Here is a 25,486-nt window from a genome sequence, read left to right as displayed (position 1 = left end):
AATTGAGCATGTTTGTAAAGCGAACCCCCAAGCCTGCTTCATCCACCATCGATGCCACCCCCTCCCCTACCTCGACCAGCGGATACCAACGGATCCCCCATGCTGCCTCGCCAGACCTACTGTCTGATCTTTCCCTCGACCGTATGCACGAAGAAAGTGTAGATGACATGCAACCAAAAAGTGGATTTTAATTTTTTTGTTTTTTACATGCATATTTTCTATTTTCTATATTTTGTATCTTTGTGTTAATCTGTATTTTCGGTCTCTAATAAGAATCCTGTGTAATATTTTCTTTCTTTACCCTATCCTATTAATTCAGTATTATAATTTATTATTTAGTATAACAATCAAAGAGTATTGGATATTTTGCATACACTGAGAATGTTCTACAATGAGGCCACAAACGAAACATTTGAGCTGGATTTACGCTCTGCATCATATGTCCTTGAGTATACACCTCGAATGTATACGGTCCGAGTTATGACCGTTTTGACATACGACCGGTTGGTCGGAACCGATCTAGGTCGTAACACGGATAGTGGGTGTATATATAATCAAGACGCCAAAATCGGCATCCTCGCGTACCCACTTGCTCCTCATGATGTCTGTGTAGGCGTCATCATATCGAAGGGGTTAACATGATTTCACTATTGTGGTGGTTAGTGATACTAGCCTATAATTTAGTGAGGTTTCCTTGTCTCTACCTTTGTGAATTGGCACCACACTTGCCCTTTTTCCAATCAAGTGGTACAATGCCTTCTTTCAATGAACATATAATAAGACTAGATCTTTGTCCACTAGTTGTTCCCAATATTCTTTAAGTATCCAGTTTGAGATCCCATCAAGTCCTGAGGCTTTTGTTAATCCAATGATCCCAGGAGGCTGAGTACTTCCCTCACTTCTATATTTATATCTGCTAAACCTGGATTTGCTTCCCTTGCTTTTCTCCAAAAAGTTGTGCTCTTTTGTGAAGACCAATTGGAAACCTTCATTATTTCTGCCTGAACTGTGGCATCTTCAAAGATCTTACAATCTATTATTAACTTGGTCATTTCTTTCCTGTGTCTCAATTTACCATTTAAGAACCTGTAAAACATTTTTGGTTCATCTTTGCATTTTTCTACTACAACTCTTTCAAAATTGCTTTCTTCCAGCAAATTCTGGTATAGTCATTCCTAGCTTGTTTTGTAAGCTTTTGTTTTATTGCTTCTTTCTCCATTTTCTCCACACCACATCCCTGGCCTTTTTCAGAATCTCACACTTTTTGTTAAACCAGTCCTGTTTTTGCTTCTTCCTTTTTCAAGTCTTTGGCACATATTTGTTCACTCCTAGGTTGTAAGCATCAAGAAAGATTTCCCATTTCCTCCTTAATCCTGTGGTATTCATGAATCCATCCCAGTTTGTTTCTTCAAAGAATTTTCTCAACCCTAAGTAATCTACTTTCCTAGAATTGAGTCTCCCATGCCTGTGTGATTCATTCCTTGTCTATCTCCTCATCCCCCAGCTGAATTTGATTTGCAATATGGTCACTCTTTCCTATTGGGCAAAGGTGGTACAAGAAGCTGATGAAGTCTGGCTCTTTGGTTAGTAATAGATCTAATCTTGTGGAAATGTCATCTTTTCCTACCTGGGTCACTTCTTTTACCCACTGGGTCATTGTGTTCTCCATTGCTATACTCAACAGTGTATTTCCCCAGGAATATGCTTTGCTACTTGCTCCTCATTAATCCCAGTTGACATCACCACAGTTAGAACCTGCAATAAGGACTATGTTTCTACTTTGTTCAATTTTTTCATTAGGAAAAGAGTTGTATCCTTTAACATTTCTTGATAATCAGTTTCATCCCAAGCTCTTGTCTTGAGGGGGGAACATATGTCACCATGAGGTCTCTTTTATTGTGTCTTTTAGTACTTATCTTTAGGTGAATTGCTTCAGCCTTGCCTTCACTCAAATTTGCTTCTTCCATCTTTGTCACTTCTCACCACAACCATTACTCTTCCACCCTTTTTATCTTTGTCTCTTCTGGAGGTGTATCTGTTGTTTTCTAACTGTATACCAATTTTTTGGGGAGTTTAGTCTCTACTAAACACAATATATCAGGCTTATTTATCCAACCTATCTGATAGTAAACCATCAACATTAGCATGTGCTATTCTAAGTTTCCTTGAAGTGCTTACTTTGCAATGCTGCCTTCTTGTTTTCTTAGAAACCAATTCCTCACCTTCTGATTGACAACTCTTAAAAAAATGCTCTTTTTCTTCTTCAGTCTTATCATTTTTGGCTTTGGCTTCCATTAAGAGCTTTCATGTCTTTGTTCTTCTTTGTTAGCATCTTTCTCAATTCAAATATTTTTTAACCTTTCTTCTCATGCTAACTTCCAAGACTTGCTGATTACTTCTTTTGCCATGGCTTGCCACTTGAACTTTATTTTCATTGGATGTCCACAATTTATTTTATACTTGCCTAACCTATACACACTATCAATCTGGTCTGTTACATCCAAGTCCTTCTATAGAGTTGTTGATGTAATTTCCCTAATCATTTGCAGTTCTTTTTCTTGACATAATTTCCATTAGGTTTTATATTCTTGCCATCCAAAGAGTAAAACACATATAGACTTGTCTACAACATCTCTGATAAGAGATTTTTTTTTAATATATAACCTTGTCTATTCCTTCTTTCAGGCTGTTTTTCCTATTGCTCTATAATCGTTGTAAAGGTTACTCCATTTCTCCTATCCTCATTTGTTGATGTCCTATCCTCTTTTTTTTCCTCCATGGTGCTTTGATTTTTTCTCTCTCTAACAAACTTTCATTCTTCTTCAAAACCAAAACCACAGTTGGAGCAGAAGAAAAAATGGAAATGATGAATCTATACATTTTGACTGTAAGATACAGTTCTCTTCAGTAGTACAGAATGGGAGGAGGATATTATACTCATATAGCACTCTTACAAAAAGAAGGAGAAGGGAAGGACCAAAGGATGCCTGCTTTTATTCCAGTAGTGACCAACAGGATGTGTGGGGTCAGGTGGTAGGTGCCTTTTGATTATGATACATATACCAATGACTTTTTCCCCCCTATTAGGGAGGTAGCCAAAAAGCAAAGGGATAAGATCCACTCCCACCCATTCCATTCACCCCCACCCCCCTGTCCATCTTATCTTGGCCCCTCCTGGATGACAGTTCATCCGTGCATCTCACCCACTGTCCTGGGTCAGAAGTAATGCAAGGAGACACAGTACATTCATAGCAAGGCCGCTTCCTTTAATTTCTGTCCCCTCATGCTGGACATAATAGTTGGAATTGTGGTCACCAACATGATAGCTGGAATTATGGTCACCAACATTGTCAATAGGCATCTTCCTATTGACAAGCAATACCAATGCCTGGCCACAGAAGCAAACTACCCAAAATGCAATTATCACACAGAATATGTCAAATACCTCATCTTACACTGCTTTATCTTAGCTGTACCCAAACAACAATGCAATCTTTCTTCCTTGAGTGACTTGCAGGCCAATCTTAAGGTTGTTGCTACCAGGGATCATTAGATCTGCAAAAGATCTGGGGAAATGTAGTGATTGATTGGAGGAATGGGATAGGTCACAACACCAGTCATTTCCCATGCATACTAACATACAAGTACAGATGTAAATACTTTAACTCCTATTTCTACTCTTCTTGGTAATTTGGTAATCATAAAGTGTATGATTCTTTCAGATGGCTTTATAGCAGTGGAGCTAAGGTGGAACAATATAGCAGCAGAAAGAAGAAGAAAAACAAGAGTAATTAGTATATCTTCAAAGTAACCATCATGGCAAAGATGACACAAAGGGATGTAATTGATGATGTTTTGGAATTACTGGAAAAATCCAAAAGTGTAGACCAGACGGTGAGTTTCTCTCTCCACTCTTTTCTTTTTTCTCTTAGGAAGCCCATGCACTCATAGGCCACCTGTCCAGCTGCTGGACAAAGTCAGGACTGTGCAGGCCAAACTGAGTGTGTATAGTCCCCCATATACACTCAGCTTGGCCTGCACAGTCCTTATTTTGTCTGGTGGCCTGCGAGGTATGTGCTGCTTTACCCCTATTTTTTCAGTTAGGATAGCCTCTTGGTAATTCCATGAATTTATGCACCTGTATGGAAAATTGTCTCTTAATTTCCTGCAGTGACTAGTACCTGCTTGTGGTGGTCCTACAAGATGGCAGACTTGTCTTCTACCCATTTTCAAAATAACCCCCTTACTTTTATCTAGAGGTGCAGCCCTGAGTGGATGACAGTCCCCAGACTAGGCCCAAGATTTCTGTCAACTTCAGTTGTATGTCTTCTATCTTTTTGCATGGATTTTATAACCAGTAAATGTCCCCTCATATTTCCAGATAGTTCCATACTAATACAACACAGACAACAGTCCAAAGTTTCTTTCCAGAGCGATCTATAGGATGGCTTGAGGAACGTATAAAAACCCCCCACTTCGTTACACATTACATGATTGAATATATGCTATTGAAATTTGTGCATCAATTGTGATAGTATAGAAGAAAAAAAATAAGATACCTGCATGTTGCCACCGTTAATATGGGGTCCTTGATGTTGATTTGCTATCCCCTAGTACTGGAGCAAGATATGCCATTCAGGGTGTTGTCCATAAGGACCACTGCCAACCACACTCTTTAATCATACATGCATGATATACCCAACAACTATAGACATTTGGGAATGGAGGCTAAGAGGAGATTGTATGAAGGAGTGATTGTACCAACAGCACTGTATGGGGCAGAAACATGGAACATAAGAGAGGAAGAGAGAAGGGGTTTGTATGTGTTTGAGATGAGGTGTCTGAGAAGAGGGGTGGTAAGGGAGTTGGGAGATAGTGTGGATGAAAGAGTATTGGTATGGTTTGGACACATGGAAAAAATGAGTGAAGAAAGACTGGTAAAAGAGGTATGGAAGGCAGATGTGGAGGGAGTGAACATGAGAGGGCGACCTAGGATGAGATGGATGGATGGGATGAAAGGGGCTTTGGGGAAGAGGGGAATGTCTGTTGTGGAAGGATGGGATAGGACAGAAGACAGGGGTGAATGGAGAATGGTTGTATATGGATGATGTTTTGATGTATGAGGTGGAATGGGTGGGGGGATGGGGGATGAGGTAGTATGTGTGAGAAAAATTTGAGGGGACGGAGAGGGGGGTCGCCGATTTAATGAAGCAGCCTTGCTGTGGATGTGCTGTGTCTTGCGACACTGCTTCTGACCCAGGGCAGTGGACAAGATGCAGGGATGACCCATCATCGTGCCAAGATGAGAGGGAGGGTGGAGGGGAGTGGTGTATTAGGGATGGAATGGGTGGGAATGGTTTTTGTGCCTTTTTCTTTTGGCTACCTCCCTTGTAAGGGGGGAAGAGCCTTTGGTATATGTATGTATGTATGTACGATATACCCACAACAGACACTGCAGAAATACAAATCTCTTCCTACGCAGATAACATAACAATCACATGCACACACCGTAACACAGACACAAAGCCGCAGAAATAATACAGCCATACCTTGATACAGTCAACACATGGTTCATTACAGACTCAAAATAGCCCCAGCCAAATCTACAGCAACACTTCTCACCAACTGGACAAAAGAACACAAATACATTCCTCATCTCTGTATCAACAACAGTCTAATACCTCACACACACCCCGAAAATTCTTGGTGTAACATGTGATACATCCATGTCATTGAAACAACACATCACAAACATAAAAAATAAATGCACACCTAGACTCAACGCACTTAAATCATGCACACCTAGACTCAATGCACTTAAATCATGCACACCTAGACTCAACGCACTTAAATCAATCACTGGAACAACATTTGGACAAAACAAAGAAACTAATACTACAATATACAAACAATGCATATGCTCAGTGATGAATTATGTGAATCCAGCATGGGCACCTAACCTCAGTGAGACACCTCAACACCCTTCAGACCATACAAAACAAAGCATTAAAAACAATTACAGGCTGCACATATACAACACCTACAGACCACCTACACTACGAAACAAAAATCCTCAAAGTCAAAGATCACCTTGACATGAGAGGCACACAAACACTTGCTGCAGCCTCCACAAACACAGCACACCCATTACACTATATAGCAGAACACCTACACACACCAAGAAATATAAAAAAAAAAGCCCAAATACCTATATTACACACAAATACTCTTCTCTTCCTCCAAAACCACCAAATACCAGCCTCCGGAAACATATTCATAATCACACCAATCACTGCTCCATTAACACACTAAAAGACAACACATTGCTGCATGCCAGACCTCCCCCCTGATATCCATCCCTCTGAAGCCTCTCTCCCATGAAAGGAGAGAGTCCATCTGGCCAGACTGTGATGCGGCCACCACCCAGCCATTCTAAGCTACCAGGAGAGACTGGATGACCGCATTGTGGTCAAATGCCCAGAATGTAACACTTCACCCCATACTACTCAACACATCATGGAAGACTGCATTATACACAATCACGCACGTAAACAATACAACATACACTCCATAAAGGACTTGTGGGAAAACCCCATTTTGGCCGTGGCATACCTTGGGGAGACGGGACTGCTTGGACAGACAGTCTGGGGAACAATAACAACAACTACTATTGTGGGGCTACAGGTTTCTAGTCAGTAAAATTCAAGGAAACTATTGTTATTATACTGGAAATTGGTCTCTGGTCATTAAAGAATGTATGATTCTAGTCAATATGAGTGCTACTAGTACTAGTACCTATATCAGATCATTTTTTGGTGGAAGGTAAGTTGAGAGTGGAGGATAGATGGAGAAGGAGGAAAGGGACAAAAGGTAGGGAGGTTCTTAGAGTGAACTCCTTGAATGAAAAGGAAAAGGAGAAGGAGTACGAAAAGAAGCTGAAGGAGGAGTGGGAGGGAGTAAAGGATAGAGCAGAGATGGGTGTGGAGGAGGAATGGGGATGGTTCAAGGAGGGAGTCTTAAAGTGTGCAAGGATGGTGTGTGGAACAAGAAGGACAGGGGGAAATAGAAGAAAGGGTAGTGAATGGTGGGATGAGGAAACAAAGAAGGTTGTAGAAGAGAAGAAGCGAGCATTCACAGATTGGTTACAAAAGAGGACAGGGGAGTCATATGAGACGTACAAAGAAAAGAAAAGAGAAGTAAAGCAAAAGGTAAAGGAGGCAAAGAGGAGAGCAGATGTGAAATGGGGTAGGAGTATGACAGAAAATTTTGAAAGTAATAAAAAGATGTTTTGGAAAGAAATTAAGAGAGGAAGAGGAGGCGAATCAAGTAGGGAAGAAAAGGTAAAAGGTACAGATGGAGAGTTGATAATGGAAGAGATGGCAGTGAGGGGAAGATGGGCAGAATATTTTAGGGAGTTGCTAAATGTGAAGGAGGATAGGGAAGGAAAGATAGCTGCAGTGGGAAATACGAAGAAAATGAGAGTGATGAGTGAGGAGAATGGAGGAGAAATAAGGAAGGATGAGGTGAAGGCAGTTGTAAAGATGATGAAAGCAGGTAAGGCACCTGGTCTGGATGGATGTAATGCAGAATGTCTGAAAAAGGGAGGTTCAGTGATGGTGGACTGGTTGGTGAGATTATTTAATGTTTGCTGGAGAGAGGGTAGAGTACCGGAGGACTGGAGTAGTGCCTGTATAGTTCCTCTTTACAAGGGAAAAGGGGACAAGTGTGAATGTAGTAATTTCAGAGGGATTAGCCTGTTGAGTGTAGTTGGGAGAATCTTAATTGAGAGGATTAGCAGAGGAACAGAAGGAGTAATTGGTGAGGAACAGTGTGGATTTAGGACGAGTAGAGGTTGTGTAGATCAGATCTTTGTGGTAAGACAGATATGTGAGAAAGCTATAGGAAAGGGGAAGGATGTTTTTTGGGCTTTTATGGATCTGGAAAAGGCTTATGATAGGGTAGACAGAAAGGCACTGTGGGAGGTTATGCAGATATATGGGATAGGAGGAAAGCTTTTGGGAGCTGTCAAGAGTTTTTATGTGAGTAGTAGAGCATGTGTTAGGATTGGAAATGGAGAGAGTGAGTGGTTTGAAGTAAAGGTGGGACTTCGTCAAGGATGCGTTATGTCACCCTGGCTGTTCAACTTATACATGGATGGGGTGGTGCGAGAGGTGAATGCTAGGGTAGTGAGTCAGGGATTGGAGATGGTTAAAGAAAATGGAGAAAAGTGGGAGGTGAGCCAGCTGTTGTTTGCGGACGACACTGCGCTTGTGGCAGGGTCAGAGGAGGGATTGAGGAAGCTGGTGGCAGAGTTTGGGAGAGTATGTGGTAGAAGAAAGCTAAAGATAAATGTGGGTAAAAGTAAGGTGATGAGATGTACAAGGGGTGAAAGTGGCAGTAGACTGGAAGTGAACATTAAGGGAGAGCGACTGGAGGAAGTGGATAGTTTTAGATACTTGGGTGCAAGTGTAGCAGGAAAAGGTGGAGTGAAGGTGGAGGTAGAATGTAGATTGAGAGAAGCGAGTAAATGCCTTGGTGGTTTAAAGAGTGTAATGAGAAATAGACATTTGGGAATGGATGCGAAGAGGAGACTGTATGAAGGAGTGATTGTGCCAACAGCACTGTATGGAGCAGAAACGTGGAACATAAGAGAAGAAGAGAGAAGGAGTTTGAATGTGTTTGAGATGAGGTGTCTGAGAAGTATGATGGGGGTTACTAGGCTAGATAGAGTGAGAAATGAGGAGGTGAGGAGGAGAACAGGGGTGAAAAAGGATTTGGGAGAGAGGGTTGATGAAAGAATATTAGGATGGTTTGGACACATGGAAAGAATGAGTGAAGAAAGACTAGTAAAAGAGGTGTGGAAGGCAGATGTGGGGGGAGTGAACATGAGGGGACGTCCTAGGATGAGGTGGATGGATGGGGTGAAGGGGGCTTTGGGGAAGAGGGGAATGTCTGTTGAGGAAGGAAGGGAGAGGACGGAAGCCAGAGGTGAGTGGAGAATGGTTGTATATGGATGATGTTGTGACTGCATGAGGAGAAATGGGCGGGGGGTGGGGGGTGGGGTAGTATGTGTGAGTAAATTTTGACATAGCCCAAAGGGATTTCTCCCCGTCCTCTCCTTATATGCAAAGGGGGACGGAGAGGGGGGGTCGCCGATTAAATGAAGCGGCCTTGCTGTGGATGTACTGTGTCCTGCGACACTGCTTCTGACCCAGGGCGGTGGGCAGGGTGCAGGAATGACCCGTCATCCAGGAGGTGCTCAGATGAGAGGAAGGGTGGGAGGGGTGTGGAGTGTATTTAGGGATGAAATGGGTGGGAGTGTTTTTATGCCTTTCCCTTTTTGGCTACCTCCCTTGGAAGGGGGAAAAAGCCTTGGTATATGTATGTATGTATGTACTAGTACCTAAGATATTCACTACGTATACAGTAATTATACAGTCCATACCCGAGTATGAGGCAACATTATTTTGTTTATTGATTTGTTGTTATAATGTTTTTAACATCATGAAAGACCCCTCTAATTACAGAAGACTTTAGAATCTAGAATACTTTTTTCTTTGCATTTTACTCGGTGAAAAACAATTTACGAACAAGTTTAATCTTTTCTTTTTCTTTTCCCACAGGTTCTTGTCACTTTTGTGGCTCAGCTACAGTTAAATCTCAAATGGAAAGTTACATCCATAGAAGAAGGACTAAGCAATTGTCATCCATTTGGAAACTCTCAAAAGAGGGCATCTGGTACATCTAAAAAAAATAAAAGTCAACTGTTATCCTCCAAGAAAAATTCAGGATCACTTCTATGTCAGAATGTCAGAATTTTTCCCAAAAATGTGGTCCCATATATGGCTATTCAAGCACAACCTCTGTATTACTTCTCCTTGGATATCAAAGAACCCTTTGTACCTGATGTATTTAAGGTATGTACATATGAACTTGAGAGAGAAACTGGGTGATGGTTGAGACTAGGTGCATGCCTTGGGCGGCTACCTCCCTTATAAGGGGAAAAAGGCCTTTGGTATATAGGTAGGCAGATAGACATATGAATGTTGGCACATGATTTTCAGTATATAACTGGGGTAGTATACATGTTCTCAGATCACAAAACAAACTCTCCAAGATGGGTCCTCAAAGTCCATACCCCATGAGAATTTTAGACATTAGTCCAACTCAGAAAGCCCTCCAAAGACTAGAAATAATCACACTGGCATGACTGCATTCATGCCATTACCCAACACTGAAACAGTACCATGATATGCTAGGTCAGACTTAATTGCCCAAGATACAACCACATTACAGAAGACACTAAACACCTCATCCTACCCAGACAGCACTTTTTTTTAAATTTATTTATTTATTTTTTTATTTATTTATTTATTTTTATTTATTTATTTTTTTCTTTTGTGACAAGGCCAAGCTGGTGGCTATTGCCAGATATGTAGGAGCAGTGGGTCTCCTGCAAGAGAAATCTGGGGCATTTGATTGATGTATACTCCAGTTGGAATTGCCAGATGTGTCCAAACCATCTAAGCACTCTTCAATGCATTCTACATTTTATTGCTCTATTTCCACTCCCATTTTCCACCTCTCCATCACATTTCTCATTCTGCCTATTCTTTTAACACTTACCATGTATCTGAAACACAATCAGGCACATTTTTTCTGTATACCAAGGGCTTCTTTCTGCCCCCTTATAAGGGAAGTAGTCAGCCACCCACCCTCCACCCATTCTACTCCCATCTATCACACATTTGTTTCCCACTCCTTTGTGGATGAAGTGGTATCCTTGTTTCCTATCCACTGTCCAGGACAAGCAATGCAGCAAAATACAGCACATCCACAGCAGGGCCAGTCACTTCATTTACACAACACTTCCTCCTTGTCCCCTCTTGTGCAAAAAAATTTAGAGAAGACAAGGAGAAATCTCTTCAGGCTACATCAAATTATTGTCCATACACAACCATTTCCCACTCGCATTGATCTTCTGGAATAGAGCAAACAGAGCATTGGCTTCATTTCTAGGATGGTTACAAATAAAAGTGCAGAGGTACTTATCAAACTCTATTTGGCATTAGTTAGACCACTCCTTGAACATGTGGTACAGTTTTGGTCTCTTTCCTGTAGAATTAATATAAATTTATTAGAATCAGTACAGAGGAGAATGACCAAAATGATACATGGACTCAGAAATTTACTTTATGAAAACAGGCTTATGCACCTTAATTCACACTCTCTGGAAAGACAGAGTACAGGGTGATCTAATAGTGGTGTTCTAAAGGTTCAAAGGCTTTGACAAGGTCATCATATTAAGACAACAGGGCAGGACTCACAATAATTGATTTAGGTTGAACAAATTTAGATTGAATAAGGAAATAGGCAAGAACTAGTTTACTAATAGGGTGGTGGACAAATGTAATAGACTTAGTAACCATGTAATAAGCACTGAAACTATTGATTTTAAGAGTTTAAATAACTTTATGGATGGAGATGATGGGTGGTAATGGATGTGAAACTGCCTAGTGTAGGCCTTATGGTGTCTTGCAGTCTCTTTTCTTATGTTCTCTGCTGTCTCCCTTTCCTGCTCAATGGACACTCCCCTTTTCCTCAAAGCCCCTTTCACCCCATCCATTCATCTCACTTTTGGTCTTCCCCACAAATTCGCTCCATTCATTTGCTTTCCACACTCTTTTTGCTAATCTTGCATCATTCATTCTTTCCATGTGCCCAAACCACTGCAGTAATCAGCCCTATTTGCCAGCGCCCGTTTCTGCCCCCACTTGCCTTGTTTCACCCCCACCATACTTCAGACACTTCACCTCAAACATGTTTAACCTCTTCAGTATGAGTCAGATATTCGCGCACACATTAGCTGCCTGATATACAATGATGCATCGTAATATGCACATTGTGAAATATAAAGTTACAGCTATTATATTCATTCACTTTCACCCAGAATGTTTATAACCACAGAAAATGTTGTCAGGCCTGTTCACAAAATATGGGGGTCACTCAGCTACAATTGCAAAATGAATATAATCAGGATGCCGATACTTGCATCCTCATATACTCGTTCATGCCTCATGACGCCTATGTAGGTGTCATTGTATTCTAGGGGTTTAATTTCTCCATGCCTCTCTTAAATTCCAAGTGTTAAATGAGTGAGAAATGAGGAGGTGAGGAGAAGAACGGGGGTGGAAAGGGAGTTGGGAGATAGGGTTGATGAAAGAGTATTAGGATGGTTTGGACACATGGAAAGAATGAGTGACGAAAGACTAGTAAAAGAGGTATGGAAGGCAGAAGTGGAGGGAGTGAACATGAGGGGACGTCCTAGGATGAGGTGGATGGATGGGGTGAAGGGGGCTTTGGGGAAGAGGGGAATGTCTGTTGAGGAAGGACTGGAGAGGACAGAAGACAGGGGTGAATGGAGAATGGTTGTATATGGATGATGTTGTGATGCATGAGGTGGTATGGGCAGGGGGGTGGGGGGTGAGGTAGTATGTGTGAGCAAATTTGACATAGCCCAAAGGGATTTCTCCCCGTCTTCTCCTTTTATACATGAGGGGACGGAGAGGGGGGGGTCGCCGATTTAATGAAGCGGCCTTGCTGTGGATGTGCAGTGTCTTGCGACACTGCTTCTGACCCAGGGCAGTGGACAAGGTGTAGGGATGACCCGTCATTCAGGAGGTGCTAAGATAAGAGGGAGGGTGGAGGGGTGTGGAGTGTATTCAGGGGTGAAATGGGTGGGAGTTTTTTATGCCTTTTCCTTTTTGGCTACCTCCCTTGTAAGGGGGAAAAGCCTTGGTATATGTATGTATGTTATTATACAATGTTGTAGGTATAATCCTCCCTTCATGCAATCTTCTCTTTGCATCCATTCCCAGATACCTTTTTCTCATGACACTTTTCATTCCTCCCAGACATGTACTTGCTCCAATCACTCAGCAATTTACCTTCACCACCCACTCTTCCATTTCCTGCTACCTGTGCCCCTAAATACTTAAAACTATCTACTTCCTCTAACCTCTCCCTCAAGATTTGCCTCCAACTTACTGACATCTTCTCCCTTGTACATCTCGTCACTTACCAATATTTACTTTCAACTTCCTCCTATTACATACCTTCACAAAATGTCACAAATTGCCTTAGATCCTTCTTTGACTGCCACAAGTGCATTGTCATCAGCAAACAACAACTGGCTTCTCTAATTATCTCTAATCACATGTACCTCCTGTACCACCCCATCCATGTACACATTGAACAGCTATGGGAACATACACAGCCCTGAGGCATCCCCACCTTCACTTTAAATTGCTCTCTCACCATTTCCAGTCCTAACTCAAGCTCTAATATTCATGTATACTCTTGACTGCCTGTAACAACTTTCCCACAATCCCATATATTTGCAATATATACTTCTCACAATGCTTTCCTCTCTATCCTTTCATAAAACTTCTCCATATCTATAAAGATGCAAAAGATATCTTAACTTATGCCAAAAACTGCCTTACCACAAAAATTTGATCTATGTACCCACTGCATTTCCTAGACCCACACTGTTCCTCCCCAATTATTCTTGTTTTTTTTTTCTTTCCTAATTCCCAGAATTAACATATATACCAAAGGCTTCTTTCCCCCTTACAAAGGAGGTAGCCAAAAAACAAAGGCATCAAAACCACTCTCACCCATTCCATCCCTATCACACTCCACTCCCCTCCACCCTCTTCCCTCCCTCTTATCTTGGCACCTCTTGGATGACGGGTCATTCCTGCATCTTGTCCACTGCCCTGGGTCAGAAGCAGTGTCACAAGACACAGCACATCCACAGCAAGGCTGCTTCATTAAATTGGGGACCCCCTAGAATGAACACACTCCCATATTCCTCTCCAGCTGCTTAGCCAACTGATCCCTCTTAAACAAATACATTTGCACTTATCCCCTTTTCCAATGTACCAATGGCTTTTTCCCCCCTTACAAGGGAGGTAGCCAAAAAACAAAGGCATAAAATCCAGTCCCACCCATTCCATCCCCACATACCCCCCTCTCTCCTTCTTATCTTGCCTCCTCCAAGATGATGGGTCATCCCAGCATCTTACCCACTGCCCTGAGTCAGAAGCAATGTACCAAGACACATCACATCCACAGCAAGACCACTTCATTTAATTGGCAACCCTCCCCTCTCTGTCCCCTCATGCAGAAAAAGAGAAGATGGGGGAGAAATCTCTTTGGGCTGTGTCAAAAATATTATTCAAAAATACTCCCTCCCACTTCCTTCCATGCATCTCAACATCATCCATACACATCCATTCTCCACTCACCCCTATCTTTTGTCTTCTCCCTTCCTCAGCAGACATTCCCCTCTTTCCCAATGCCCCTTTTACCCCATCCATCTATCTCATCCTAGGTCACCCCCTCATGTTCACTCCTTCCACATCTGCCTTCCACACCTCTTATACTAATCTTTCTTCACTCATTCTTTCTGTGTGTCCAAACTATCCCAATACCTTTTCATCGACCCTATCTCCTAAATCCCTTTCCACCCTGCTCTCCTCACCTTGTTTCTCACTCCATCCAGCCTAGGAACCCCTACCGTACTTCTCAGGCATTTCATCTCAAACTCATTAAAACTCCTCTCTTCCTCTGATGTTCCCTGTTTCTACCCCCTGCAGTGCTGTTGGCACAATCACTTCTTCATACAATCTACTCTTAGCATCCGTTCCCAAATGTATTTCTCATTACACTTTTTAATCCCCCAAGGCATTTAGAGTGCCGGAGGACTGGAGGAGTGCCTGTATAGTTCCTCTTTACAAGGGAAAAGGGGACAAGTGTGAATGTAGTAGTTTCAGAAGGCGTATGGGAGGATCTTGATTGAGAGGATTAGGAGAGGAACAGAAGGAGTAATTGGTGAGGAGCAGTGTGGATTTAGGACAGGTAGAGGTTGTGTAGATCAGATCTTTGTGGTAAGACTGATATATGAGAAAGCTATAGGAAAGGGGAAGGATGTTTTTTGGGCTTTTATGGATCTGGAAAAGGCTTACGATAGGGTAGACAGGAAGGCACTGTGGGAGGTTATGCAGATATACAGGATAGAAGGAAAGCTAGGAGCTGTCAAGAGTTTTTATGAGAATAGTAGAGCTAGTGTCAGGATTGGAAATGGAGAGAGTGAGTGGTTCGAGGTAAAGGTGGGACTTCGTCAAGGATGCGTTATGTCACCCTGGCTGTTCAACTTATACATTGATGGGGTAGTGCGAGAGGTAAATGCAAGGGTAGTGGGCAAGGGATTGGAGATGGTTAAAGAAAATGGAGAAAAGTGGGAGGTGAGCCAGCTGTTGTTTGCAGACGACACTGCGCTTGTGGCAGGATCGGAGGAGGGATTGAGGAAGTTGGTGGCAGAGTTTGGGAGAGTATGTGATAGAAGAAAGCTAAAGATAAATGTGGGTAAAAGTAAGGTGATGAGATGTACAAGGGGTGAAAGTGGCAGTAGACTGGAAGTGAGCATTAAGGGAGAGCGACTAGAGGAAGTGGATAGTTTTAGATACTTGGGTGCAAATGTGGCAGGGAATGGTGGAGTGAAAGTGGAGGTAGAATGTAGATTGAGAGAAGCGAGTAAATGCCTTGGTGGATTAAAGAGTGTAATGAGGAATAGACATTTGGGAATGGATGCTAAGAGGAGACTGTATGAAGGAGTGATTATGCCAACAGCACTGTATGGGGCAGAAACATGGAACATAAGGGAAGAAGAGAGGAGTAGTTTGAATGCATTTGAGATGAGGTGTCTGAGAAGTATGATGGGGGTTACTAGGCTAGATAGAGTGAGAAATGAGGAGGTGAGGAGGAGAACAGGGGTGGAAAAGGAGCTGGGAGATAGGGTTGATGAAAGAATATTATGATGGTATGGACACATGGAAAGAATGAGTGAAGAAAGACTAGTAAAAGAGGTGTGGAAGGCAGATGTGGAGGGAGTGAACATGAGGGGACGTCCTAGGATGAGGTGGATGGATGGGGTGAAGGGGGCTTTGGGGAAGAGGGGAATGTCTGTTGAGGAAGGACGGGAGAGGACAGAAGACAGGGGTGAATGGAGAATGGTTGTATATGGATGATGTTGTGATTGCATGAGGTGGAATGGGAGGGTGGATGGGGGGTGAGGTAGTATGTATGAGCAAAATTTGACGCAGCCCGAAGGGATTTCTCCCCGTCCTCTCATTTTATGCAATGGGGGGACGGAGAGGGGGGGGGGTCGCCGATTTAATGAAGCGGCCTTGTTATGGATGTGCTGTGTCTTGTGACACTGCTTCTGACCCAGGGCAGTGGACAAGGTGCAGGGATGACCTGTCATTCAGGAGGTGCTAAGATAAGAGGGAGGGTGGAGGGGTGTGGAGTGTATTCAGGGGTGGAATGGGTGGGATTGATTTTGTGCCTTTTTCTTTTTGGATACCCCCCTTGTAAGGGGGAAAAAGCCTTGGTATATGTATGTATGTAATCTACATTCTACCTCCACTCCTCCCTTTCCTGCCACAATTGCCCCCAAATATCTAAAGCTATCCACTTCTTCCAGTCTCTCCCCCTTAATACTGATTTCCAATTTGCTGCCACATTCTTCCCTTGTACTTCTCATCACCTTACTTTTACCCACATTTATCTTCAACTTCCTTCTTTCACACACCTTCCCAAACTCTGTCACAAACTTCCTTAATTCCTCCTCTGATCTTGCTACAAGCACAGTGTTGTCAGCAAACAACAACTGCCTTATCTCCTATTTTTCTCAATTTTCTTTAAACATCTCCAATCCCTGACCCATTACCCTTGTGTTTACCTCTTGCACCACCCCTCCATGTATAAATTGAACACCCAAGGTGACACTGCATCTCTGGTGAAATCCCACTTTACCTCAAACCACTCACACACTCCATTTCTAATTCAAACACAGGCTCTACTACTCCCATAAAAACTTTTGATTGATCTTAAGAGCTTTCCTCCTGTCCCATATATCTGATGTACCTCCCACAGTGCCTTCCTGTCTACCCTGTCATAAGCCTTTTCCAATGTAAATCATACATACATACATATACCAAGGCTTTTTCCCCCTTACAAGGGAGGTAGCCAAAAAGGAAAAGGCATAAAATCATTCCCACCCATTACATCCCTGAATACATTCCACACCCCTCCACCCTCCCTCTTATCGTAGCACCTCCTAGATGACGGGTCATCCCTGCACCTTGTCCACTGCCCTGGGTCAGAAGCAATGTCGCAAGACACTGCACATCCACAGCAAGGCCGCTTCATTAAATCGGCGACCCCCTCTCCGTCCCCCCATGCATAAGAGGAGAAGACGGAGAAATCCCATTGGGCTGCGTCAAATTTTGCTCACACATACTACCTCACCCCCCATCCCCCCACCCATTCCACCTCATGCATCACAACATCATCCATATACAACCATTCTCCATTCACCCCTGTCTTCTATCCTCTCCAGTCCTTCCTCAACAGACATTTCCCTCTTCCCCAAAGCCCCCTTCACCCCATCCATCCATCTCATCCATCCACCTCATCCTAGGACGTCCCCTCATGTTCACTCCCTCCACATCTGCCTTCCATACCTCTTTTACTAGTCTTTCTTCACTCATTCTTTCCATATGTCCAAACCATCCTAATACTCTTTCATCCACCCTATCTCCCAACTCCCTTTCCACCCCCGTTCTTCTCCTCACCTCCTCATTTCTCACTCTATCTAGCCTAGTAACCCCATCATACTTCTCAGACACCTCATCTCAAACACATTCAAACTCCTCTCTTCCTCTCTTATGTTCCAAGTTTCTGCCCCATACAGTGCTGTTGGCACAATCACTCCTTCATACAGTCTCCTCTTAGCATCCATTCCCAAATGTCTATTCCTCATTACACTCTTCAATCCACCAAGGCATTTACTCGCTTCTCTCAATCTACATTCTACCTTCACCTTCACTCCACCTTTTCCTGCCACATTTGCACCCAAGTATCTAAAACTATCCACTTCCTCCAGTTGCTCTCCCTTAATGCTCACTTCCAGTCTACTGCCACTTTCACCCCTTGTACATCTCATCACCTTACTTTTACCCACATTTATCTTTAGCTTTCTTCTATCACATACTCTCCCAAACTCTGTCACCAACTTCCTCAATCCCTCCTCTGATCCTGCCACAAGCGCAGTGTTGTCAGCAAACAACAGCTGGCTCACCTCCCACTTTTCTCCATTTTCTTTAACCATCTCCAATCCCTGACCCACTACCCTTGCATTTACCTCTTGCACCACCCCATCCATGTATAAGTTGAACAGCCAGGGTGACATAACGCATCCTTGACGAACTCCCACCTTTATCTCGAACCACTCACTCTCTTCATTTCTAATCCTGATACAAGCTCTACTCTCATAAAAACTCTTGACAGCTCCTAGAAGCTTTCCTCCTATCCCATATATCTGCATAACCTCCTACAGTGCCTTTCTGTCTACCCTATCATAAGCCTTTTCCAGATCCATAAAAGCCCAAAAAACATCCTTCCCCTTTCCTATAGCTTTCTCACATATCAGTCTTACCACAAAGATCTGATCTACACAACCTCTACCCGTCTTAAATCCACACTGTTCCTCACCAATTACTCCCTCTGTTCCTCTCCTAATCCTCTCAATCAAGATCCTCCCATAAGCCTTCCCAACTACACTTAACAAGCTAATCCCTCTGAAACTACTACATTCACACTTGTCCCCTTTTCCCTTGTAAAGTGGAACTATACAGGCACTCCTCCAGTCTTTCGGCATTCTACTCTCTCTTAAACAAACATTAAATAACCTCATCAGTAAGTCCACCATCACTGTACCTCCTTTTTCAGACAATCTGTATGACATCCATCCAGACCAGGTGCCTTACCTGCTCTCATCATCTTAACAGCTGCCTTCACTTCATCCTTCCTTATTTATCCTCCATTTTCCTCACTCATCATGGTCATTTTCTTAGTGCTTCCCACTGCAACTATCTTTCCCTCCCTATCCTCCTTCACATTTAGCAACTCCCTAAAATATTCTGCCCATCTTCCCCTTACTGCCTTCTCTTCCATTATCATCTCTCCATCTGCACCTTTTATCTTTTCTTCTCTACTTGATACGCCTCCTCTTCCTCTCTTAATTTCTTCCCAAAACATCTTTTTATTACTTTAAAAATTTTCTGTCATACTCTTATCCCACTTCACATCAGGTCAGAAATAGGGGAGGTGTTCCTGTAGTATGTGGAATCCTTCCGAGGCGTAGAGTTGGAGGCATGTGGCATTCCAGGGCTATTGCAATGAATTGCAGGCTGGCAAAGCATTGTAAGGCCAATGGATGGGCATTTGTCGACAACTGGGACCGCTTTTATGGTAAGAATCACCTATACACAAGGGACGGAGTGCACTTGTCTCCCAGAGGATTTCGGCTCCTTGCTGAATCCCTTGAGCGAGAAGTAGGCATCCTACAGGGTTTTTTCTGGTAGATTATGTGGGAGTAGGGGGGGAAGTATCGGAATATAGTTTAGGCAATAGAAACAACTTAGAGGACTGTGTAAAAAATCACCAAAGCAGGTGGAGGGAAGATAAACTTAAAGTTTACTATACAAATAGCAGGAGCATAATTAACAAAATTGATTTGCTGCGAGGTAAAGCATGCGTAGAAAATTTCGATATTATAGCTATTACTGAATCCTGGATCAACATGGCTGATAAACATTTCCTTCCGGAAATCGAAATAGAAGGATATAAGTTTTTTTTCATAAGGATAGGGTCGGCAGGAATGGGGGAGGTGTAGCACTTTTCGTTAAAAATACATTAAACTGTATTATCAACAATTCGATTAAGGAAGAGGACTGTACGGAATCTATTTGGGTAGAGATTATAGGCAAGAATAAGAAAGTTATTATTGGCGTCTTGTATAGACCTCCTAACCTCAGCATTGAGCAGACTGATTCCCTGATTCATGAAATTCACAGAGCGTCCCAGTACAAAAACGTTGTAATCATGGGAGATTTTAACTATAGAAACATTGATTGGGAAACTTTAATAGGAGATCATGAAGCGAAGAAATTCCTAGATGTGGTGCAGGATAATTTCCTAAAACAAATGATTACCGATCCTACAAGGGGACAAAATACCCTGGACTTAATTCTAACAAATAATGAGCACCAAATTAGCAGCGTAATAGTGGGAGATAGTCTAGGCTTTAGCGATCATCAAGAAATAAGATTTAATGTTATTTGGGAAAAAATAAAAAGTACGAACAACGTTCAAGTACCAGACTTCAGGAAAGCAAACTTTGACAATATAAAAACCTATTTGAAATTGAATACGAAAAGCCAGGCGGACGTTTCAGACATTCTTGATTCTCGTTGCGGGGCTGGTAGTCAGGTGTGGGTCGTGGAGGGTAATATGCATACCTTAGGTCAGGTCTGGGTCAAGGAGGGTAATACGCATACCTTAGATCAGGTCAATTGGGGGCGAGGGCCCAACAGTCAGGTCAGTAATTTAAATGAAATGTATAACAATCTAACTGATCTAATTATTAATGCACAAAATACATTTATCCCCCTAAAGTCAATACGGAAAAATAGTAATACTCCCAAATGGATGACGGACAGATTGAAACACGAGATCGGAATGAAAAGAGGACTTTACGTAAAAATGAAAAATGGGGAATCACACCTTAGATCAAGATATAACGAAATGGCAAAGCTGGTTAAAAGGAATACACGTTCAGCGAAACGTAATTATGAAATCAAGGGTGCCAGTCAAGCAAAATCCAACCCAAAGGGTTTCTTTCACCTCTATAGAACAAAAAATAAAGAAAGAATAGGACCAATTAAAAACGATGAAAATGTCATGATTGAATCGGAAGAAAAAATGAGAGGAATTTAACAATTATTTTCTATCGGTGTTTACTAATGAGAGGTTAGATAAAGTACCTGACTGCGATCCGATTTTCAGAGGGGATGAAGAAAGTAGTCTAACTAATATCAGCATTAGTAAAGAAGAAGTAGTCAAGTAGATTGACAGACTTAAAGCTACAAAATCTCCGGGTCCAGACGAAATTTTTCCAAGAATGCTTAAAGAGTGTAAATTTGAAATCTGCGACCAATTAACTGAAATATTCAATAAATTGGTAGACACTGGTTCTGTTCCAACTGCTTGGAGGCAGGCAAACGTTGTTCCTGTTTTCAAGAAGGGAGATAGATCGTCTATATGCAACTACAGGCCAATCAGTTTGACATCGGTTATAGGAAAAATGCTTGAATCAATAATAGTAAATAGACTCAGAGAACACATTGAAGGGCATAATTTAATTCGTGTTTCACAGCATGGTTTCTCCAAGGGTAAGTCATGTGTGACTAATCTTCTATCCTTTTACACTAAAGTATATATGGCGTCAGACAACAATGAAAATTACGATGTTATTTACCTTGACTTTAGCAAAGCGTTCGACAAAGTGCCACACCAGAGACTACTAAATAAAATCAAAGCCCATGGCATAGGAGGAAAAGTGTTAGAATGGATTAGAGCTTGGATTAGTAACAGAAAACAGCGGGTCACCATAAATGGAATAAAATCTAGGTGGGGCAATGTTACTAGTGGGGTCCCCCAGGGCTCTGTTTTGGGTCCCTTGTTGTTCATTATGTATATAAACGACTTAGACGAAGGGTTAAATAGTGATGTTAGTAAGTTTGCGGACGACACTAAAATAGGACGCCTAATTAGGTCAGGAGACGACGCCCAGATTCTGCAGGATGACCTTAATAAGCTGTTAACATGGTCGGTGAAATGGCAAACTAACTTCAATATCTCTAAGTCTAGCGTGTTAAATGTAGGGCTACACAACCCCGAAAATAGATACAACTTAGATAACACGTTTTTAGAAAAATCTGAGTGCGAGAGGGACTTGGGAGTTCTGGTGAGTCCGGACCTTAAAACCAGGAAGCAGTGTATTAGCACCAGAAATAAAGCTAACAGAGTATTAGGCTTCATTGCTAGGACGGTAATGAATAGAAGTGCAGAGGTAATTATTAAACTCTATCTAGCGATAGTTAGACCCATCCTTGACTATGCGGTACAGTTTTGGTCTCCGTCCTACAGAATGGACGTAAATTCACTAGAATCAGTACAGAGAAGAATGACCAAAATGATACAAGGACTCGGAAATTTGCCTTACGAAGAGAGGCTTAGGCACCTAAACTTACACACTCTGGAAAGACGCAGAGTGCCGGGTGATCTAATAGAAGTGTTCAAGTGGATCAAAGGCTATAACAAGGGTGATGCAAACAAGGTCATCATAATAAAACAACAGGGCAGGACTCGCAGTAATGGGTATAAACTAGACAAATTTAGATTTAAGAAGGAAATAGGCAAGAATTAGTTTACTAATAGGGTGGTCGATGAATGGAATAAACTTAGTAACCATGTAGTAAGCGCTGAAACTATCAGTTGTTTTAAAAAACGATTAGACAACTTTATGGATGTGGATGACAGGTGGTGATGGATACGGAGCTGCCTAGTGTAGGCCTTATGGTCTTTTGCAGTCTCCTTTATTTCTTATGTTCTTATGTTCTTATCTGCTCTCCTCTTTGCTTCCTTTACCTTTTGCTTTTCTTCTCTTTTCTTTTCTTTGTACCTCACATATGACTCCCTCATCCTATTTTGTAACCAATCTGTGAAAACTCTTCTTCTCTTCTACAACCTTCTTTGTTTCCTCATCCCACCATTCACTACCCTTCCTTTTAATTCCTCCTGTCCTTCTTGTTCCACACACCATCCTTGCACACTTTGTGGCTCCCTCCTTGAACCATCCCCATTCCTCCTCCACACCTAGCTCTACTCTATCCTTCACTCCCTCCCACTCCTCCTTCAGCTTCATCTTGTACTCCTTCTCCTTTTCCTTTTCATTTAAAGAGTTCACTCTAAGCACCTTCTTACCTTTTGTCCCTTTCCTCTTTCTCCATCTATCCCCCACTCACAACTTACCTTCCACTAAAAAATGATCTGATATTCCCCCACCCTCTCCCCTTAGCACATGTACATCCTTAACTCTTCCTATCATAGTCCTATTTACCACTACATAATCCATCAATGCTCTACCACCCTTCCATCCACCACCCTCTCCCATGTGTACTTATGCTTGACTTTCTTCCGAAACACTGTATTTGCTATCATCAACTCTCTTTCTAGACACATTTCCACCATCAACTCTCCACTACGATTCTTTCCTGGAACTCCACATTTCCCAACCACTCCATCAATTGGACCATTTCCTACCCTAGCATTAAGGTCTCCCAGTACTATTGCATTGACATTTCTCCCTAAATCCTCTATGCACTCATTTAAATCTATCCAAAAGGCCTCCCTTTCTTCTACACTCTTCTCACTGCCAGGCCCATATGCACTTACAAAGACCCACATCTCCTTTCCCAGTTTCATCTTCATCCACATTATCCTTGAGGAAACCTCCTTCCACTCCACTACCCCTTTACCTATCTCTTCACTTACTAGAATAGCCACCCCTTCCCTCCCTCGCCCTCTCTTCACTCCTGATAACCTCCCACTTACACTCCCAAACTTACACTCACCCTTCCCTTTCAACTTAGTTTCACTCAAAGCCAACATATCCATCTTTCTTCTCACAAACATACTACCTATCTCTTCCCTTTTACTCTCATCTGTACCACATCCACGCACATTAAAAGACCCAAACCTTTGGGTGCTGGTCTGAAAACTCCCAGACCCTCTTATGCCTTCACTTTTCTTTTAGGAATGTCCCCTGTGGGGCTACAAGGAGAAGGATGCCTAGTCCCACTCCCCGTCCCTTTCTTCTCGCCTCTTACGATCCAAGTGGAAATACTTGGTGGCAGTATTCTTTTCCTTTCTGCCTCCCTTAAATTCTAAATGATCTATACAGTGCTATGTGAACATTCACTATACAATCTTCTTTTTGAGCTTGTCTCCAGATACCTTTCTTTTAATACTTCATTCCCTCTTGACATTTACTTGCCTTATTTATAATCCAACTCTACTTCCACTTTTCCCCGTCTGGGGTATTGGCTGCTTGTTATTGTGGCAAAGTAGCATGCAGTCGATACTTTAGGGTCTATATGGGGCGCCCCTACGGACCAGAGCCACACATCATTTTGTCTATGATAGAAGAAATTCTGTTCATAGAGAAATGATGACACTTTTATACTACGACTGTCCCTCCGTTATGCTGTCCCCCAACCCCTTGTTGCTGTCCTGTACCATTTCTCTGAGTATTCCCTTTCTGATTGGGGGAATTCCCTGTGGTGGGGGAAAAGAATACTGCCACCAAGTTTCCCACTTGGATCGTAAGAGGCGAGAAGAAAGGAACGGGGAGAGGGACTAGGCATCCTTCTCCCTGTAGCCCCAAGGGGCAATTTCCTAAAACGAAAAGGAAAGGCATAAGGGGTGCTGGAGGGCCTCGGGCCAGCACCCTAAGGTTTGGGTCTTTTAATGTGCGTGGATGTGGTACAGATGAGAGTAAAAGGGAAGAGATAGGTAGTATGTTTGTGAGAAGAAAGATGGATGTGTTGGCTTTGAGTGAAACTAAGTTGAAAGGGAAGGGTGAGTGTATGTTTGGGAGTGTAAGTGGGAGGTTATCAGGAGTGAAGAGAGGGCGAGGGAGGGAAGGGGTGGCTATTCTAGTAAGTGAGGAGATAGGTAAAGGGGTAGTGGAGTGGAAGGAGGTTTCCTCAAGGATAATGTGGATGAAGGTGAAACTGGGAAAGGAGATGTGGGTCCTTGTAAGTGCATATGGGCCGGGCAGTGAGAAGAGCATGGAAGAAAGGGAGGCCTTTTGGATAGATTTAAATGAGTGCATAGAGGGTTTAGGAAGAAATGTCAATGTAATAGTACTGGGAGACCTTAATTCTAGAGTGGGAAATGGTCCAATCGATGGAGTGGTTGGGAAGTGTGGAGTTCCAGGAAAGAATCGTAGTGGAGAGTTGATGGTGGAAATGTGTCTTGAAAGAGAGTTGATGATAGCAAATACAGTGTTTCGGAAGAAAGTCAAGCATAAGTACACATGGGAGAGGGTGGTGGAGGGAAGGGTGGTAGATAGAGCGCTAATGGATTATGTAGTGGTAAATAGGATTATGATAGGAAGAGTTAAGGATGTACATGTGCTAAGGGGAGAGGGTGGGGGAATATCAGATCATTTTTTATTGGAAGGTAAGCTGAGAGTGGAGGATAGATGGAGAAGGGGGAAAGGGACAAAAGGTAGGGAGGTTCTTAGAGTGAACTCCTTGAATGAAAAGGAAAAGGAGAAGGAGTACGAAAAGAAGCTGAAGGAGGAGTGGGAGGGAGCAAAGGATAGAGCAGAGATGGGTGTGGAGGAGGAATGGGGATGGTTCAAGGAGGGAGTCTTAAAGTGTGCAAGGATGGTGTGTGGAACAAGAAGGACAGGGGGAAATAGAAGAAAGGGTAGTGAATGGTGGGA

At 42.6% G+C, this 25,486-nt stretch overlaps 1 protein-coding gene across 2 annotated transcripts in view; it reads left to right on the top strand.

Annotated features, from left to right (window-relative positions):
* Positions 1–25,486, top strand: part of LOC143038012 (uncharacterized) — a 62,686-nt gene that overhangs the window by 5,256 nt on the left and 31,944 nt on the right. For both annotated transcript variants that reach the window (XM_076206844.1, XM_076206843.1), the window contains exons 2-3: positions 3,723–3,894; positions 9,624–9,917. In XM_076206844.1, the coding sequence (XP_076062959.1) occupies positions 3,817–3,894; positions 9,624–9,917 (372 nt within the window). In that variant the 5' untranslated portion in view covers positions 3,723–3,816. The remainder of the gene's footprint in view (positions 1–3,722; positions 3,895–9,623; positions 9,918–25,486) is intronic.

Source organism: Oratosquilla oratoria, chromosome 23, assembly GCF_046742065.1.
Source record: "Oratosquilla oratoria isolate Oo_2021 chromosome 23, ASM4674206v1, whole genome shotgun sequence".
Lineage (NCBI taxonomy): Eukaryota > Metazoa > Arthropoda > Malacostraca > Stomatopoda > Squillidae > Oratosquilla > Oratosquilla oratoria.
Note: the sequence above shows the minus strand (reverse complement) of the source record. Positions and strands in the feature narration are given on the sequence as shown.